The sequence below is a fragment of the Cebus imitator genome, unplaced genomic scaffold, assembly GCF_001604975.1.
Source record: "Cebus imitator isolate Cc_AM_T3 unplaced genomic scaffold, Cebus_imitator-1.0 Scaffold2, whole genome shotgun sequence".
Lineage (NCBI taxonomy): Eukaryota > Metazoa > Chordata > Mammalia > Primates > Cebidae > Cebus > Cebus imitator.
In genome coordinates this window covers 11,975,724-11,994,837 of record NW_016107317.1, presented here as the reverse complement: position 1 = coordinate 11,994,837, position 19,114 = coordinate 11,975,724, and the positions used below count along the sequence as shown (strand labels likewise).

At 37.7% G+C, this 19,114-nt stretch overlaps 1 protein-coding gene across 3 annotated transcripts in view; it reads right to left on the bottom strand.

The window, feature by feature from the left end:
- Nucleotides 1-12,914, bottom strand: part of DBX2 (developing brain homeobox 2) — a 36,858-nt gene extending 23,944 nt beyond the window's left edge. The window contains exon 1 of one of the 3 annotated variants that reach the window (XM_017529730.2): nucleotides 12,223-12,914. In XM_017529730.2, coding sequence (XP_017385219.1) covers nucleotides 12,223-12,625 — 403 coding nt within the window. In that variant the 5' untranslated portion in view covers nucleotides 12,626-12,914. The remainder of the gene's footprint in view (nucleotides 1-12,222) is intronic. The other 2 variants (XM_037738859.1, XM_017529727.2) reach the window with 2 other exon arrangements.
- Between the last annotated feature and the right edge of the window lie 6,200 nt (nucleotides 12,915-19,114).

Sequence of the window (19,114 nt, the reverse complement as noted above, 5' to 3'; positions counted from 1 at the left end):
TTCTAATATTGACTATAAAACCATCTTAGAAATTATAAATCATTTCATTTGAATGTTATATCTTAAATTATGTTACAAGAGTATGGCATTATTTATGCAGATTTACATTTTCATTATTGCTATGGATACATGAAGTACTTCCAAAAGTAGAAATATATTTTCAAGTATAAAAGTTGCCTCATTATGTTTATTCTCAAACATTTCTGTTAGCTAACTTATTTCCTCTCCAAAATAAACCATTCCATAAATAATAAAAGGATGGTTATGGTGCTGTTTTGTTTTGAACTTTGGCTGTTGTTGTTGTCTTTTGAGGTAAAAGAAAAAAAAAGACTCAGCAATGTTGCATTTACAGACATAAAATTAAACATTTACCATGTTTACTGGAAACAGAATACACACACAAAAAAAGGTTTTGGTTTTGTTTCTTGCTTAATATAGGGTACAGAAAATGTGATCATACTACTGATATCATTAAAATAAAGATGCCATATGTATGCAATGTATACATATGGCATCTTATTTTAATATGTATGCAATATACATGCACATATGGCATACATATTGCATCCTTATAGATACATATACACATTACAAATGTTTCTATTCTAACCAAAATGTTTCTCATCCTAACTCTAGGGCCCTAAAAGTGGGAAAATAAAATATTTTTTAAATTGATGGTTTACTTAAATGATCAATTAAATTCTTTGTGATAAATGTGGTTTAGAGATGTCTAATCTTAATGTTGAATTTAACCAGAAAAACCATTTTAATTGAATAGTTTCTTATATAGCTCTATATTACCCTATCTTAATATATGTAAGCTGTAATCTAAATGACAGTATCAGAATCTGTAACTACAAAAAAAGTAATCATAATCTACAGTAACAATTCTAGTTTTGACTAAAAAACTGGACTTCACATTTTGTGACATGACCAGGCTTGAAGTTCTATTGTGTACAATTTTTCAACATTTTAAATCACCTTTTTGACACACATATTTACACAGGAGTTTAAGTCAATTCCTGATTGCTAAATGTAAATACACCTTGTTTAAGCTGGTTTATGTGAAAAATCACTGTAAAATTCTAATTAAGTGCTTTTTTTTTTTTTTTTTTACATGTTCCTACTTTGACGTAAGTCAAATGCTAATCCAGTGAGCATGTGATTGCAGGAACACTGAATGGCCTTAAGAAATCCATTTAAAACAATGCATTGCATTGAAGGTATACATATATATATATATATATATATATATATATATATATATATCACAGTTTTCACTTTAGTGAACCATATACTTTTTTAAGTAATGAGCAAAAGAGGAAACTCAGCTTTAATGAAAACAAGTGACAAGTTGATATATGTGCTGTAAACCCTTAAGAACTACTTGGAAGATCTCCTGAAAAGGGTAAAAAAGATAATTTGATCCTAGACAAAATGCATTTCAAACACAATCAGTGCCATATAGATGCAGTTGCTTAATCATTTATCATGATTAACTGTAGGCTCACTGAACAACATTAATAATGATAATATTTAAGGAGTGCTTCCTACATGTCAGGCACTGGAATAGCTACAAATTTAACACATGCTATCTCATTGATTCATTAACATTCAAGGCATCTGAAATGTGATATGACTGCTCACAGCAAATTAAAAGAAAAAAGGACGAGAAAAACAATGAAGATTTAATGTAATAATTAATTGCTACCCATGAGGGATAGACATTTCATACACAGCAACTCTGCCAATTATTTGATAAGAGCTGGACCCTGGAAAACTGACATATCTCCCAAGATTTCCATCAGAGAATGAAATAAAAAAGTTATTTCCTCTGGAAAAAAATACAAACAGTTAGGTTCTACAGCATGACATCAGGTTCTATTAATGAACATCTTAAGACACTCCAAATTTCATATCTTACTGTGACGGTTAATACTGAGTGTCAACTTGATTGGATTGAAGGATGCAAAATATTGATCCTGGGTGTGTCTATAGCAGTATTACCAAAGGAGATTAACCTTTGAGTCAGTGGGCTGGGAAAGGCAGACCCACCCTTAATCTGGGTGGGCACCATCTAATCAGCTGCCAGTGCAGCTAGAATATAAAGCAGGCAGAAAAATGTAAAACGACTAGACTGACCTAGCCTACCAGCCCACATCTTTCTCCTGTGCTTCCTCCCCTCAAACACTGGACTCCAAAAGTTCTTCAGTTTTGGGACTCAGATTGGCTCTCCTTGCTCCTCAGTTTGCATACGGCCTATTGTGGGACCTTGTGATCATGTGAGTCAATACTTAATAAACTCCCCTTTATGTGTGTGTGTGTGTGTGTGTGTGTGTGTGTGTGTGTGTGTGTGTGTGTGTGTGTATCCTATTAGTTCTGTCCCTCTAAAGAATCCTGACTAAGCACCTACCAATCAATCTTCCAATTTCTGTGTGAAACTGTTATGAGTTACACTCAAAATGACGCAAAATTTTTGGAACTAAACTAAGGCCTGTCTGAATCCAAATGACTAAAATTATGTATTCATAGGAAACTTTCCATATGACTTATTTGAAGATACAGATTCAAGATATCTTTTATTTTGCATGTTTAGTTAAGATGGGAACTTATAGTCAACCTAATGGTGAACTAGCCTGATATTTTTAAACTTAACTGACTAAATGGTTCTGTAATACAAGTATCCTATAGCCAAGCATGGTTACAAGTTTAGGTGCTGAGAAATTATTCTGTTTTCTAGAAAACAATAATTTTTAAATTGTTTTTTGTTCTTTTCATTCTCCTTTAGTAATGGAGAAGAACATCAGAAATCTAAATAATGTGAAACCACATTCTCACTGGCAATACAACCATGGTACTGACATTTCAAAGGAAGAATGCTAAAGACCACTAATAAAACCTTCAAACAAATTTCGTAAGCCCACTGCATATAAGAAGGATGAAGAGAAATGACAGAAGGTTCCAAAGTATCTTATTAAGGTAACCACTAGGAAAAAAGCAAAACAAAACAAGAAACCTCTAGGAAAGAATGACAGAGAAGTAAATAATTCCAAAAGGATGGTTCTAATGACCTCCTTCACATGCCAGGTACATGGGCACTGAGAAGTCAAAAATCTAACCTTCCAACTTGAAAATAATACACAATTTAAGCAGACCATCTGGGGTGTGTTGAACCCAAAACAAGACTCCAAAAAACAGCAAACATCTGTCTTGAGTAGTCAGAACAAAGAAATATCAATTAGCTAATGAGGTTTGATTTATTTTAATACTTAGTTTATCTGAAAGTAATTCATTTATGTGATCTAATTGCAAACTTTGTCTTCAATCACCAGCCATAGCAAGTTAGGTAAATTCACCCTTTACCTTTCTGTTTATCAGAAAACAAGACAAGTCAGCATTTTTTTGCCTCAGAAGTATTTAAAGACAGAAAAACAAAGGGTCTTAATGTTTTGGTACAGCTCATGAGAAGATAAATCAAGTGCAGTGTCTACTTGTTTGCTTCTGTCCTTTTAATTCAGGGCCAATAACACGTACTGTCTATCTGTCAAGTGCTGAGCATTGCACTGTGTGCTGGGACTACAAAGATGAAAAATGAATTTTCCTTCCTGGAAGAATTTTTTTTAATGTTCTTTAACTTACAGATTTGAGTCTGCTGGTCAATGAAATGAAATGTAAATTTCTCAGTACTCCAGATTCAATTTTGTTCAGTGAATCCTGAAACACTCCCCAAGGAGATGCAATCTAACAAAATTCATATTGTGCACATCCCCAGCCAGTGTTTCTCAACCCTGAATACACATTAGAATTGTCTGGGCTGCTTCTCAAAGATACAGATGCCTAGGCCCCACACCAATTGCTTTAAATCAAGCTGGCTAGGAATGGACACCCACTTTGCATTTTTTCAAAACCTTTGCAGGTGATTATAATGTAGAGCATGGATGAGGCATTAAAAGAACATAAAACATCTGACACATAGTAGACATTCAGTAAATGTTAGCCTTCTCTTCTTGCCATTAATACATAATCTGAGATCGATACTAAGACAGCATATAAAAAAGCAGTATTGTCCAGACTTCCACTGAAATATAGAATAAAAAGAAAAGGATATCTTAAAGAAAGCTTGTTCAAAGAAGGCTTTAAGCAGGAGAAACATCTTAATCAGGGCCTTGATTTGGAAAATACTTGGAAGAGCAAAAGAAGGGAATGAAGGCATTCCAAGAAGAAAAGGTTGCAGAGACAAAGGAAAAGAGGCAAGAATGGTGGTGACCCATGGGGCAGGTGATGGAGACCAGCCTGACTACTAGAACAAGGCCAAAGGGGTGAACATTAAGCAATGTGTCTAGAGGAGTTAAATGCCGTTGATGGAATGAAGGCCTTAAAGGCCAAACTAAGTAATTTCATTTGATCTGTTGTCAAATGGGATACTTTAGGTTTTCCTGAGTAGCTTGGTGACATGACGAAAGCCACATTTGAGAAAAGTTCACCTGGCAGTGGTGGATGGGATGCAGTGGAATAAAGGTGGCCAAAGGGAAGGCCGCTATACAGTAACAACATGCTGTAGCAACAGATGATAACAACATTTGTGTGGACACTTCTAGCAACATCTTATCTAGACTTACAACACCAAGTCGACAGGGTCTGGCTTCCCTCCAGCTGTGGGACGCTAGCTCACTGTGACCATCACAGGAGACCAGAGTCCTCACCTCTGCTGCCTCACCCTCCAATTAGACCTCTCTGAAAAAATGATCTCAACTTGAGGAGATTCCTTGCTCTTTTTATTATGTCACAGAAAAGAATACTATAAGCCTCTGTAAAGGCTCCCTGAGTTCCTAGCTATACCACTCCATAAATTCCTGCATTGGTCTACTCTAGCAGAAGATAGACCTAACAGGAATTGTATCTGATATTGGTTATCTTGATTTCACCCTGGGACAGATTTTAAATGATCACAAATTATTTGGTACTCCTCCCATTGAGAGGTGAGGTCTATTTCCTCTTCCCTTGAATTTGGAATGGTCTTAGTGACTTGCTTAAGTATTGGAAGTTCCAGAATGTCCACAGTTCCAAAAACATAGGTTTTTGGAATGTGTGCTCTTGATGTTTTCCCTTTCAAAACCCAGCCACTGTGCTATAAGGTCAAGATACGTGAAGAGCAATAAAGAACTCCAGTTGAGCACCCAGTCAACAGATGGCATCAGTGCCAGCCATGTGAGTAGCCATCTTGGACATCCAGCCCAGGCAAACCTTCCCATGACTTTAGTCCCAGTGGACACCTAACATCACTCAAGATCTAAGTGAGAACCACCCAGCTGAGCCCAGTCAACCCACAAAACTGTAAGAGAAAATAATAAATTGTTCTTTAAGCCACTGAGTTTTGGGATGCTTTCTTATACAACAATGCCCCTTTTACCAATATTTAACTTATGGTGAAATGGTGGAAAGGAATCCTGTACATCTTTTCCTGTATCTTCCCAGTGGGCTTTTGAGGTATGTGCTTGAAAGTCAAATGCTGACTCCACCACTGTTCACATTTTGAAATGAGGAAACAGAGGCTCTGCGAGGTTATATGAATTGCTTACGGTTACAGAATCAGTAATCTGAAAATCTTGAATCTAGACTTTTAAATATAAGAATGCTCCTAAAACAGCTCAGAGAGCTATAGGTTGTTTTAGATTTACCCAATTTGCCATTTACATGTTGGAGCAAGCATGGCAAACTTACATTATAAAAAGCAAGATAGTAAATACTTTACACTTTGTAAACCATACAGTCTCCATTATGACTATTCAATTTGTAATGGAAAAGCAGCTAAAGAAAATATGTAGACAAATAGGTGTTATTCTGTTCCAGCTTTAAAGGATCAGATGGTCTTTTTATCTTCAGACCCAATATAACCACAAAACTGGTTCTGTACACCTAAACTCAATCCAGCCCTAGGTTATCTATTAAAAACTTGCCAGTAGTCATGGATTTTATTTCTTTTTTAATGTACATAAATTTTCTCGAAGAATGACTTATTAACTCCTTCACATATTTTAATTTAAAAGTATTAGAGACTTAAAGTTTTAAAGGACAAGAAATTTTGAATATTTTGAAGAGGACCTGTGGAAATCTATATACTGTATATTCTATTTCTGATGGTCACTCAGAATTAACAAAAAATGAAGGTTGTTAGGGCATGGTGCCTGAACATGTGAAAGAAAAGTGAAAACCCTAATTCATCTGTGGAATATTTATAAACAAGAAGTCATTAAAATAGTCAGAAATTTATACAAAACGATCCAAGCTTTTTTTCTCTTTCCTCTTCCTGAATGCTTTGGTTCTAAAAGAAAAGTCTAAAAACTCCTATAGGCTTTTTGATCTTTGACTTCAGAGAGAATTTTAGTACCTTAAATTGACTGTTCACATGCCTCACAAAAGTGCACTCCTAAAATATTCGCAACTAATAGCTGGTTGACAAAATGAATAATGCTATTAAAAATGAAATCAGCTATGGTAACTTTATATAAAGTGATGAATCACTCAGCATTGCCAAGTTAAGTATTGACTGGAGGCTAAAAAGAATGAAAGAGAGAGATTTCATTTAAAGTGGAAACATTACTGAAAGTAAAATAAAATATTTTGGAATAAAATATACAAGGGTCTGGTAAGTATGTTATATGTTAAGGCAAAAATCCAATTTTTTACTAAGAGAGTATAAAATAGAAACATGATCTAATGAAGTCTAAAATGAGGATTCTAACAAGCATTCCTAGATAAAAATCATATTGTTTCATTTTACAATTTGCCTTTTTATTCCTGACAGGCTCCAGGTGTATTTGAATGAAAACTTACTTATTTAAACTGACTTAGAACTTGTGTACTTTCATTGTAGATATAAAGAAAAACTACTGTAATTACGAAAAACTTTACTTAGAGCTTCTTCTAACCGAAAATTAAGTAGACAAACGCTGTATTAAGAGTTGCAAAGCAACACCCTCAAAAGATCTTTGTATTCACTGCCCACCCTAACAGGACACATTGTTTAAATATTTTAACTATAATAACATTTCATTTTTGTGTAAACTTGCATAGCAGAGAATCTCGAAGGATTTTATGAACACAATGATTAAACAAAAATTACGCATGGATGTTGCATCCTTCAAGTTGCTACCATTTCTCTCATGGTTCAGCAGCAAATCTAACTGTAAAATATCTTCTTAAAGCAAAAAGGCATCTGGTGGCTACTGAGAACAGGAAGGAGGTGACACATTCAAAGGAGACTGTCATGGAGTCTAAGCATAGCTTAGGTTCCAATATTTGAACCACATCCATGGCAAACAAATATAAATAAAATCACCCTTGGCAATCCCTTTTTTTTTTTTTTGGAGTCAGAGTCTTACTCTGTCACCCAGGCTGAGTGCAGTGGTGCAATCTCGGAAATCCTTTTAAATTGCCCAAAACATATGGCATCCTTTGACTTCACGTAGCATAACCCTGAACACTCTAAATCCTATGTTTAATTCTATGTAAGTCCATACGTAAATTTCTGGGCATTCAAACCATTGTACCTCTTAAAATAACCCTCAAATCCCTAAAGGAATAGAGCTAAGTAAGTGGAAAGTTCTAAAACATTCTTATTTGCCTGCTACATGTATTCCTGTTTAGTTATAAAACCTCAAGAGTTTCAGTACATATTATCAGATTGAAATTTGCTTGTTGTTAGAGCAAAAAAGAGAAGCATGTGTTGGGGCAAAGAAGAGATAGGTGCTAAAGTTGAAGACAAATTAAATACACATAAAATGTTACCTCATTGTAGTTCCAACTCAGATGTTATTTTGCAAGGAGTGTGGCTTAGTTAGTGCTAAATGTAAAGAGACTATTACTTCCATTGGTTATAGGAGTCTATTTTATTGTAACCTCTGCAAGAACTTCTCCTTGAACCTGAACGTGTTTATTAACTTAGGGATCATATACTGATCTGTTCAGAGCTGATTACTCATGAACTAGGTAAAAGTTATTAATATGTTAATGTAAATTAAAAGGTCTGTTAAGCAGATTACAGGAAAATATACAGATACAGTAAGAATATGATTCTGGTATTCTTGACAAATTCCACCAAAGGATAACTGGAATTCATCCTTTGGGGCCTCAGCGAAGAACCACTAGCATGGGTCCCATCACTATCCTGTTAGGAATCCCCCGTGGTCATCTTGGTTCTGGATCAGCATCATCAACACTCAAAAATTCTGTGGTTTTAATTTGCCAAAACGAATCTAAACTATAGTGTCAGCAACAAAAAGCTCAAACTCAAGCTTAAAAAATAAGATCGCAAAGTCTTCACTTAGACTGGAATCCCCACCTTGAGCACAAATCCCTTTTCTACCTCCCTTGGTGCCTAAAATGTAAAAGAGGCCATTGTATTTCACACATTCAGTGTTATCTCAGTGGAGGAAAAAAGTACCATTTGCAGCACAAAACATAAGTGGAAATAGTTACAGACAGTCAACAATTAATGGGTAAACGGTACCTGGGATTGGAAGGTAGATAAGAAAACTAGACTGCACATTAAGTTCCGATGGTCAGAAACAACCCTCACTGGATGACAGAAAAAATACTGTGGCTCTTTCATGTCTTTACTACAGAGTATGACTTACTTAGCAAAAATACTTTTTAAAAAATCAGTTCAACTCACCTACCCAGAATGAACATTTGCTTTCCAATCCTTTCATATACAGCACAAGAACAGATTTAATAAATGATAAAGGAAATTATATTTAGGAAATTATTTTTATGTCAAACATTTTCTAAAATGCTTAAAATAACAAATGTTATTAATAAGCAAGAGTATTTGTTCCACTTATTTTGAAGAGAATTAACGGCATAACCAGCAATGGAAAACTGATGTCATTCTGTAGCCAGTAGAAATTTAAATCTTCCAGCATTTTACATTGTGATGCCCTCTTTTATATACAAACAGATTAATATTTTAATCTGGCATAATATTTTCCAAATATTGTCACAAATAATGACATTGGCAAACTTCTGAGGATGTCTGACAATCAGAGTTTACTCACAAAACTTCTTGGTTTCCACTAATAAACTATAATAGATTTGTGACATTTTTTTTCTTTTTTCAGATATTAGCCCTGGAGGAAAACCTATTTACTACCCCATACTGCCCTAAATGAGTCTCTCCCAAACCCTGAACCCTTTGATTTTAAAGTTTTAAAACTATTCTATGTAAATAACTTGACAAAATATAGCTATGGAGTATGGCTTTTCTTGCTGTAAATACTCAAACTTACCAATTTTCAGGGACGCACTGACAGCTCTACTTTCATCCATGACCTGTAAATCTGTGTTACTGTGTTTAACTGTCATCACTTTTCAAATATGTTTTATAACAAGATGAAAAGGAAAGCTAATTTCTTCCATTATGGGCTAAGGTACAAAATCACAATCTGATTTATTATTGTGATACTATGTAATTGGTGATCCCCTTAGCCTTCATTATTTTCTTCTAGTCAGTGAAAGACTAATCTAAGGTAGGAGCCTAAGATTTGGGGCAATTTTTTCTCTTTCACAAGTCCATAGATGTTTAAAGTGATACTTGGGACAAAAACAAAATCAGCAAATGAAATTATCATTGACAAAAACAATTGGAATGCCCATAGCCATCTCACTAGCTTACTAGGAGGATTAAGGGAGCTATTTTGAAAATAGCTGCTACCTATAAAGCAGTACAGAACATGGAATGTAAGCTCTAGAAGGGCAGAGACAGTCATCTGTTTTCTTAATTGATTATGCCAGTGACCTAGAACAGAGCCTGATACATAGGAGACACTCAGTAAACATGTACTGAATGAATGAAATATATGGTATATTTAATAGTTGGTAACAAAAATAATGAAAAGTAATGAAGCAAAAATGCATGTGGAAGCATAAATCCCCCAGTTAAACGGTGCTATATTTCACCAATGCACTTAAAAATAACTCTGGGATTTTCTTATTTAAATTTAGATGTGGTGCACTCAACAAATTAAGGCTGGGAAAAAAGTGGGTACTCAATATGCAGAAATTACTAAAATCACATTTTGTGGTCCACTCCCAAGTTACCATCTAAAGGATCAGAACTGGTAACATTTCAGAAAGATATGGTATTATCTTCCAGAAAACAAGAGCTTCTCCAACTGTTATGCTCTCCCCAGAACATCAAATCACTATTTCATCCCCATGTAATTTTCACCTAACAGCTAAATTGTTGGCACTCCATTATAATTTCATAATTGTAAACTGCATAAAATAATTTCCCACATTTGGTAAAGCAAGAATCTGTCACTTAAATAAAACTTGGGCAGTGTTCAGAAAACTACATTCTTTATCCAATTATAAAAATTAATGAATATAAATCTGGTTTTAAGCAGTATATTTGTGGGGACAAATTCATGAGATTTTACTTTTCTTCTTTAGATATTTTTCTGGTTTCAGAAACTAATGTATTCTTTACAAGAATATTTTTTTAAAAAACAAAAGTTGTTGAAATGAAAATTAATCTAGAACATCAAATCTTCAATGAATATTGAATAAAATATTTGGAAAAACGAATGCTTAAACTATTAGAATGCTTCAAAAGGGAATATAAATTCTTACAACCCTTGTAATTATTCCAAAAACAATGTTTGCAATTGGACAGTTTAATAAGTGCACAAGAATGAATATGATCTTGAAAATAAAAATAATGTAGTTACAAAAACTTTTAACCTTTAGTTGCTATATTTTGAAAGGAATGGATACAGTAAATTATTTTTGAGGGTTATTGAAATAACTGCACTTGATTTGCATTTATTTTATTTAAATGTAATCTGTTAAATCTGCAAAGGTTAAAATTAAATACCTTTTCATGGCTGAGACAATTACGATTATAAATAGTTTAGTAATCCTTGATTAACAACTTCTATCAACACAATGCCAAGCCACCAAAAGTTATGCAAATCAATAAATTTTCTTGAAAATGTTATTTTTATGAAATGTTATTTGTTAACTCGTTCACGTCCAAGTGAAACTGCCTTATGGCTAATTTTTCTTCAAAAAGAACAGTGAGGCCCAAATTTCCACAAACTTTGCCTTAATTGTTCCTCTTTCAGGGTGCAAAAAAAGGCTTCTTAGCATTTAGGTTTGACACTAGGTGAATGAGATCGGTGTTCATATAATTATATTTGTTCCATTCTGTTAGTGGCCATTTCAAACTGAAAGACCAGGACAGGTTCTAAACATGTTAAATTCTATAAAGCCATTAGCAATAAATTTGATCCGGCAGTTTGCAGGGACAATGGAAACTGCTGAAAAAGCGTCTATTAGTCATTCTGGACAAACCCATCGGGATTAAAAGAATGAGTTAAGATCGTTTAAGGACGCAGCCAAAAAAAAAAATCCAATTGGATCTCAGCTTCTGAGTCTCTAAGAGACTTTTCCCTTTTATCATTGCGGATTTCAGCGAGCTTTAGTTAATATTTGACTAAATTGTAAAGATCCTTCTTCCCAGTCCCACTAGTTAGGTTTTATAGGTGATTAAAATAAACCCACACTGCCCTTCTTTTCGGTAAATTCTTATGTATTGGTGAACTTCCTACTTCAGTTGCCAATTCAGCTGTTTTTCAGCTCAGCACGAAGAAAGGTCGGCCTTCATTTCTTTGCGCCTAAAGTGATCCAAAATGTGTGGAGAAAGCCAGAACTTTGCGCAAGTCTCCTTCCAAAGATCTTTGCGCGGGTTCCTGAGCTATTCCGACTGTCCTAACAGTTTGAGTGACAAAAATCTAGTCAAGTTGCGCTGCGCAAAGCTCTCCTTGTCAAGAGCTTTTCTGAGAGCCCGGGGGATAGGAGCGGGAGGGTTAGAAACGCTGAACTTGGTGAAACCCCTTGAGACTGATCCAAACAGGCCCAGGATACCTTCAGATTTTCCCAGTTAAGGCCAAAAAGTCAGGGTAGACCAACTAACCACCTGTTGAAAGAAGGGGACAGGGAAGGAAGCTGGTGGAATGGGATGGGAAGGGATGGCGCAAAAAAAAATCACAGAAAGTTGTGCGCCTCCGCCCCGGCCCGCGACTCCGGAAGTGGAATCTCCGCTAAAGCCCGAGATGCTCCTGGAAGGTCCAAGACCGGAGCTCCCTGGCCGCAGTGCGCACCGCCGGCGCCCCCAGATCCGGGAGTCGCAGCTGGGGAAAGAGAGGAGAGCTGGCTCACCTGGCGCTGAAGGCTGGAAGGTACTGTCTCGGTCCCCTGGAGCCCGGCCCGGCAGCCTCGCACTGTCCGTAGAGGGACTGAGCACTTGAAAAGCCCATCGCGTGCCGTAGGGCGCCCCGGCGGAGCTCACTTGTCCGGCTGCGGGGCACAACTTGAGGGGAACCGGACTGGCGGGCAGGGGCCGGAGCTGCGCGCTCGCGGTAGCCAGGGCGGCCGCCGGGCCGTGGGGCGCGGGCGGCTGCAGCCCGGGCGTCGGGGAGCCCCCGACTCGCAGCAAGTTCTCGATGAGGAAACTCTTCCCCAGGTTGCCAAAGCCCGGCGCAGCGGGGAGGTTGAGGAGCGCGGAGGAGGCCACCACGTCCCAGTACGCGCCGGCGTGGGCTGCCACCGCGCTGGGGAGCATAGTGCGGCGCGGGCTGGCCCGCTGCGCGCCCGCCTTCGCCCGCCTCTCGCTCGTGCGCCCCGCACCGCACGCGGAGCCGCCGCTTCTTGCCGCCGCCTCCCGCAGGGCTGGAGCGCGCGGAGCCGGGCGGGAAGGAGAGGCCACCCGGGACGGCAGCGGGCTTGGAAGGATATTATTTATTTGCGTTGGGCGTTTTTTTAAGGGATGGGAGGAGTGAGTGTGGGAGGGGGAAGCTGTGTTCTCTGGCCCGCTGCGTAGGCTCTGGGAGCGCGGGAGGGAGTCTCTCCCCGTCTCTATGCAGATCTGGACAGTTTTTTTTTGTTTTTTTGTTTTTTTGGAAGGACGGAAGGTGTGTCCAGCCCACCCATTCATGTCACCAGGCACACAAAATGACAGACGCGGCCAACAATAAGGGCAGTGCTGTGGCAAGGGGAGGGGACTAGTAGTGGGAGGAGGTGGGCGTGGAGGCGACGTGAATCGGGCGAGCTCGCACCCTCCCCGCGGCGGTGCAGAGCCGCGGCGCTCTGGCTGGAGCCCGGGCAACCCACCCGTCGCGGGGTCCGGCGGACGCCAGCGTGGAGCGCCCCGAGGGCGGGCGGGCAACGCTGGTGTCGGGGGCGCCTCTGGGTACCACCTGTTGGGCGACCCCTGGCTCTCCAGTGTTGGTGGTCACTTCAGCAACTGATGGACGTCCTGGGGAAGTAAATGGAGTAGGTAGTGGCTGGAAGGGCTGTTATCAGGGTCAGCGGAAGGTATCACTGAGACTGTTGTAGCTGTGCTGCAATTGAAAAGTTACTTTTCAAGGAGTGGATTGTTTGCATATTAAATGAGGCCCTTGTGTTATAGGAGGGAAGATCTGTTTTCTCAGAGACCTTTTAAGAAATTTCTGTTTCCAGTGATTCACTTTTTAATAAGATTTGTTTTAAGGATTGTGGGAAGAGGTGCCTACAGCTCCTTCACTCTAAAGAGAGACTCTAATACGTTTTAATCTAGAGAAGGAGATCGCAGTCGGAGTTGGTTAAATGCCAAATGACAGATGGTTGGGTCCAAAACCTAGGGGGAAAATCCACCACTAGGTCCTCCTAGACATTGGTAGTTGGCTATGTCTTTGCAGAAAGACGGGGATGAAAACGCTGTACACTGTTACTTAGGATTACAGCAGCTCTTTTTTTCCTGAAAGTTTAAGTATTTTAAAATTTATTTTACTGTGTGGGAACTAGACAGATGAAAAGTGTGTGTGTGTGTGTGTGTGTGTGTGTGTGTGTGTGTGTGTGTAAGTATTTAAAGCTTGCTTTTTAGCCACAAGACAACTTTGAAAGCTGCTCCTTTAGGAAACTCTGTTAACAGTGGAGTGTTAAAACTGTGAATTCTCTGCCAATTAACACTTATCGTTGCTACTCTCCTGTCCAGATTTAGATGAATTTATTTAGAATGGGATTTTTTTTTTAAGGAGATCTGTGAAGTTTGGAGTCACATGTGTAGTTTTCCGCTTCATCCTATGAATAATTTGGTCTCTGGCCTCAATTTACTTAAAAGCCGATCAGAGTTGCCAGGCTCGTGAAATAAATATTCCTAAGTTCGCCTTATGGTGAATTTAAATGCCCAGCCTATTCAAAGATGAGCATAGGTAACTAAATTAATAAAGCTGGATTTTTTTCTAAGTTGGTGGATAATTTTATGACCTGCTGCTCGATGAGAGAAAAGTTATTTTTAAGATTGATTTATGCTACCAATATTCATTAATTTGTTGATTTAGTCAGCAGTCCTTTACTGAGCATTTCATATTTATTGAATACTTGTAGTGATCTTGGAAATACATAGAAGAAAGACCTGGTCCTTGCCTCCTAGAAATTCACAGTCTGGGGCTGGTGGTGGTGGTGGTGGTGGTGGTGGTGGTGGTGGTGGTGGGANAGTCTGGGGCTGGTGGTGGTGGTGGTGGTGGTGGGAGGGGGGGTGGGTGGGGAAAAACAACATCTGAGGAAGGCCTTCTAATGAGAGTAAACTTTCTAAAGACAGTCTATATTGTCATTCAGTTTGAAGAATTTTTAAATTTCCATCTAGATTTTGTTTTTGACCCAATGATCATTCAGGAGGAGGTTATTTAATTTCCATGTATTTGCATGGTTTTGAAGGTTCCCTTTGGTGTTGATTTTCAGTTTTATTCCACTGTGGTCTGAGAGAGTGCTTGATATAATTTCAATTAAATTTATTGAGGCTATCTTGGAGAAAGTTCTATGGGCTGATGAACAGCATGCATATTCTGCAGTCGGTAGGTAGAATGTTCAGTAAATATCTGTTAAGTCCATTTGTTCCAGGATATAGTTTAAATCCATTGTTTCTTTGCTGACGTTCTGTCTTGATGACCTGTCTAGTGCTGTCCGTGGAGTATTGAAGTCCCCCACTACTATTGTGTTGCTGTCTATCTCATTTCTTAGATCTATTAGTAGTTGTTGTATAAAATTAAGAGCCACAGTGTTAGGTGCCTATCAAAACCTCTGGGATACAACAAAGGCAGTGCTAAGATGAAAGTTCATAACCCTAAACACCTACATCAAAAAGTCTGAAAGAGCACAAACAGTCTAAGGTCATACCTCAAGGACTAGAGAAATAAGACCAAACAAAACCCAAACCTAGCAGAAGAAAGAAAATAACCAAGATCACAGCAGAACTAAATGAAATTGAAACAAGCAAACAAATATAAAAGATAAATGAAACAAAAAGTTGGTTCTTTGAAAAGATAAGTAAAATTGATAGACCATTAGCATGATTAGCCAAGAAAATATGAGAGAAAATCCAAATAGCTAAATTAGAAACAAAATGTCAGATATTACAACTGACACTACAGAAATACAAAAGATCATTCAAGGCTACTGTGAACACCTTTATGCAAACAAACTAGAAAACCTACAGGAGATGGATAAATTCCTGGAAAGATACAACCCTCCTAGCTTAAATCAGGAAGAATTAGATACCCTGAACAGACCAATAACAAGCAGTGAAGTTGAAATGATAATTTAAAAATTATCAACCAAAAAAAAAAATTCTAGCTCCAGACGGATTCACAGCAGAATTCTACCAGTTGTTCAAATAACTGGTACGAAGCCTACTGACACTATTCCAAAAGACAGAGAAAAAGAGAATCCTCCTTAAATCATTCTATGAAGCCAGGATCACCCTACAACCAAAACCAGAGAAGGACATAACAAAAAACAACACAACAAACCTACAGACCAATATCCTTGATGAACATAGATGCAAAAATCCTTAACAAAATACTAGCTAACTAAATCCAACAAAATAGCAAAAAATAATAATAATCCACCATGATAAAGTGGGTTTCATACCAGGGATACAGGGATGGTTTAACATATGCAAGTCAATAAATGTGATATACCACATAAACAGAATTAAAAACAAAAATCACATGATCATCTCAATAGACACAGAAAAAGCATTCAACAAAATCCAGCATCCCTATATGATTAAAATTCCCAGCAAAATTGGCATACAAGGGACATATCTCAACGTAATAAAAGCCATCTATGACAAACCCACAGCGAACATAATACTAAATGGGGAAAAGTTGAAAGCATTCCTTCTGAAAACTGGAACAAGATAACAAGATAAAGATGCCCACTCTTATCATTTCTCTTCAACATAGTACTAGAAGTCCTAGCCAGAGCAATCAGACAAGAGAAAGAAATAGTGGCATCCAAATAAGTAAAGTGGAAGTCAAACTGTCGCTGTTTGCTGATGATATGATTGTTTCCCTAAAAAACCCCAAAGACTCCTTCAGAAAGCTCCTAGAACTGATAAAAGAATTCAACAAAGATTCCAGATACAAAATTAATGTACACAAATCAGTGGCTCTTCTATACATCAACAGCGACCAAGCTGAGACTCAAATCAAGAACTCAACCCCTTTTACAAAATACTTAGGAATATATCTAACCAAGGAGGTAAAAGACTTCTACAAAGAAAACTACAAAACACTGCTGGAAAAATGTCATAGATGACACAAACAAATGGAAACACATGTCATGCTCATGGATGAGTAGAATCAATATTGCAAAAATGGCTATACTGGCAAAAACAATCTACAACACAATTCCCACCAAATACCACCATCATTCTTCACAAAATTAGAAAAAAAAATCCTAAAATTCATATGGAACTGAAAAAGAGCCCACATAGCCAAAGCAAGACTAAGCAAAAAGAACAAATCTGGAGGCATCACATTACCTAATTTCAAACGATATAAGGCCATAGTCACCAAAACAGCATAGTACTGGTATAAATATAGGCACATAGAACAATGGAACAGAATAAACCCAAATACTTATAGCCAACTGATCTTTGACAAAGCAAACAAAACCAAAGTGGGGAAAGCACACCTATGTAACACCCTATGTGCTGGAATAATTGGCAAGCCACATGTAGACAAATGAAACTGGATTCTCATCTCTCACCTTATACAAAACTCACCTCAAGATGGATCAAGGACTTAAATCTAAGATCTGAAACTTATAAAAATTCTAAAAGATAATATTGGAAAAAACATTCTAGACATTGGCTTAGGCAAGGATTGCATGGCCAAGAACCCAAACACAAATGCAGCCAAAACAAAGATAAATAGCTGGGACTTAATTAAACTAAAGAGCTTTTGCACAGCAAAGGAACAGTCAGCAAACAGACAATCCATAGAGTGTGAGAAAATCTTCACAATCTATACATCTGACAAAGGACTTACATCCAGAATCTACAATGAGCACAAACAAATTAGCAAGAGAAAAACAAGCAATCCTATCAAGAAGTGGGCTAAGGACATGAATAGACAATTCTCAAAAGAAGATTTACAAATGGCCAACAAACGTGAAAAAAGTTCAATATCACTAGTGGTCAAGGAAATGCAAATCAAAACCACAATGCAATACCACCTTACTCCTGCAATAATGGCTATAATAGAAAAATAAAAAAATAATAGATGTTAGCATGGATGTGGTGAACAGGGAACCCTTCTACACTGCTGGTGGGAACGTACACTAGCACAGCCACTATGGAAAATAGTGTGGAAATCCCTTAAAGAACTAAAAGTAGAACTACCCTTTGATCCAGCAATGTCACTACTGTGTATCTATCCAGAGGAAAGGAAGTCATTATACGTACATGCATGTTTATAGCACCACAATGTGCAATTGCAAAAATGTGGAACCAACCCAAATGCCCATTAATCAACGAGTGAATAAAGAAATTGTGGTGTGTATTTACACACACACACACACACACACGATGGAATACTACTCAGCCATAAAAAGGAATGAATTAATGGCATTTGCAGTGACCTGGATGAGATTAGAGACTATTCTAAGTGAAGTAACTTAGGAATGGAAAACTAAATATCGTATGTTCTCATTCATATGTGGGAGCTGAGCTATGAAATTGCAAAGGCATATTAATACCATAGTGGACTTTGGGGACTCAGGGGGAATGGCTGAGAAAGGAGTGAGGGATTAAAGACTACAAATTGGGTGCCATGTATACTGCTTGGGTGATGGGTGCACCAAACTCTCACAAATCACCACTAAAAACTTAACTCATGTAACCAAACACCACCTGATCCCCAATAATCTATGGAAATTTTAAAAAATAAAGGCAGTTTCTCTGTACTGAGGTTTGTTTGTTTTTGTTTTCGCTGTTGTTGTTCATTTGTTTTTTAAGACAGAATCTCATTTTGTCGCCTAGGCTGGAGTGCAGGCGCAATCCTCGAACTCCTGGAACCCCTGGCCTCAGTCAAGTAATCCTCCTACCTGGGTCTCCCCAAGTGCTGAAATTATAGGCATGAGCTGCTGTGCTGGGCCCCGAACTGAATACTAAAGGTGAATAGTGGTTGGGGATAGGATGTGAAGTAGTTACATTTGAGATTGAGCAGGGAAAAGAGTGATTACATGATTACTGTCATCACCATATCATAGTCACCATGCAGCCAGCCACAGTACAGGCATACCTCAGAGATACTGTAAATTCAGTACTAGACCACTACCATAAAGTGAATATCAAAATAAAGCAAGTCATATAAATTTTTTGTTTTCCAGATCATATAAAAGTTATGTTTACACTCTACTGTATTCTATTAAGTGTGTGATATCATTATTTCTTTTAAAAAGTACATGTCTTAATTTTAAAATACTTCACTGCTAAAAAATGCTAATGATCATTTTATCCTTCAGCAATTTATAATCTTTTTGTTGGTGGAAGGTCTTGTCTTGATGTTGATCATTGCCGATTGATCAGGGTGGTAATTGCTAAAAATTGAGGTAGCTGTGGCAATTTCTTAACATAAGACAACAATGAAGTTTGCCACACCAATGGACTCTTTCAGGAAAGATTTGTCCATAGTATGAAATGTTGGTTGATAGCATTTTACCCATTGTAGAACTTATTTCAAAATTGGAGTCAATCCTTTTAAACCTTGCCACTACTTTACCGAAT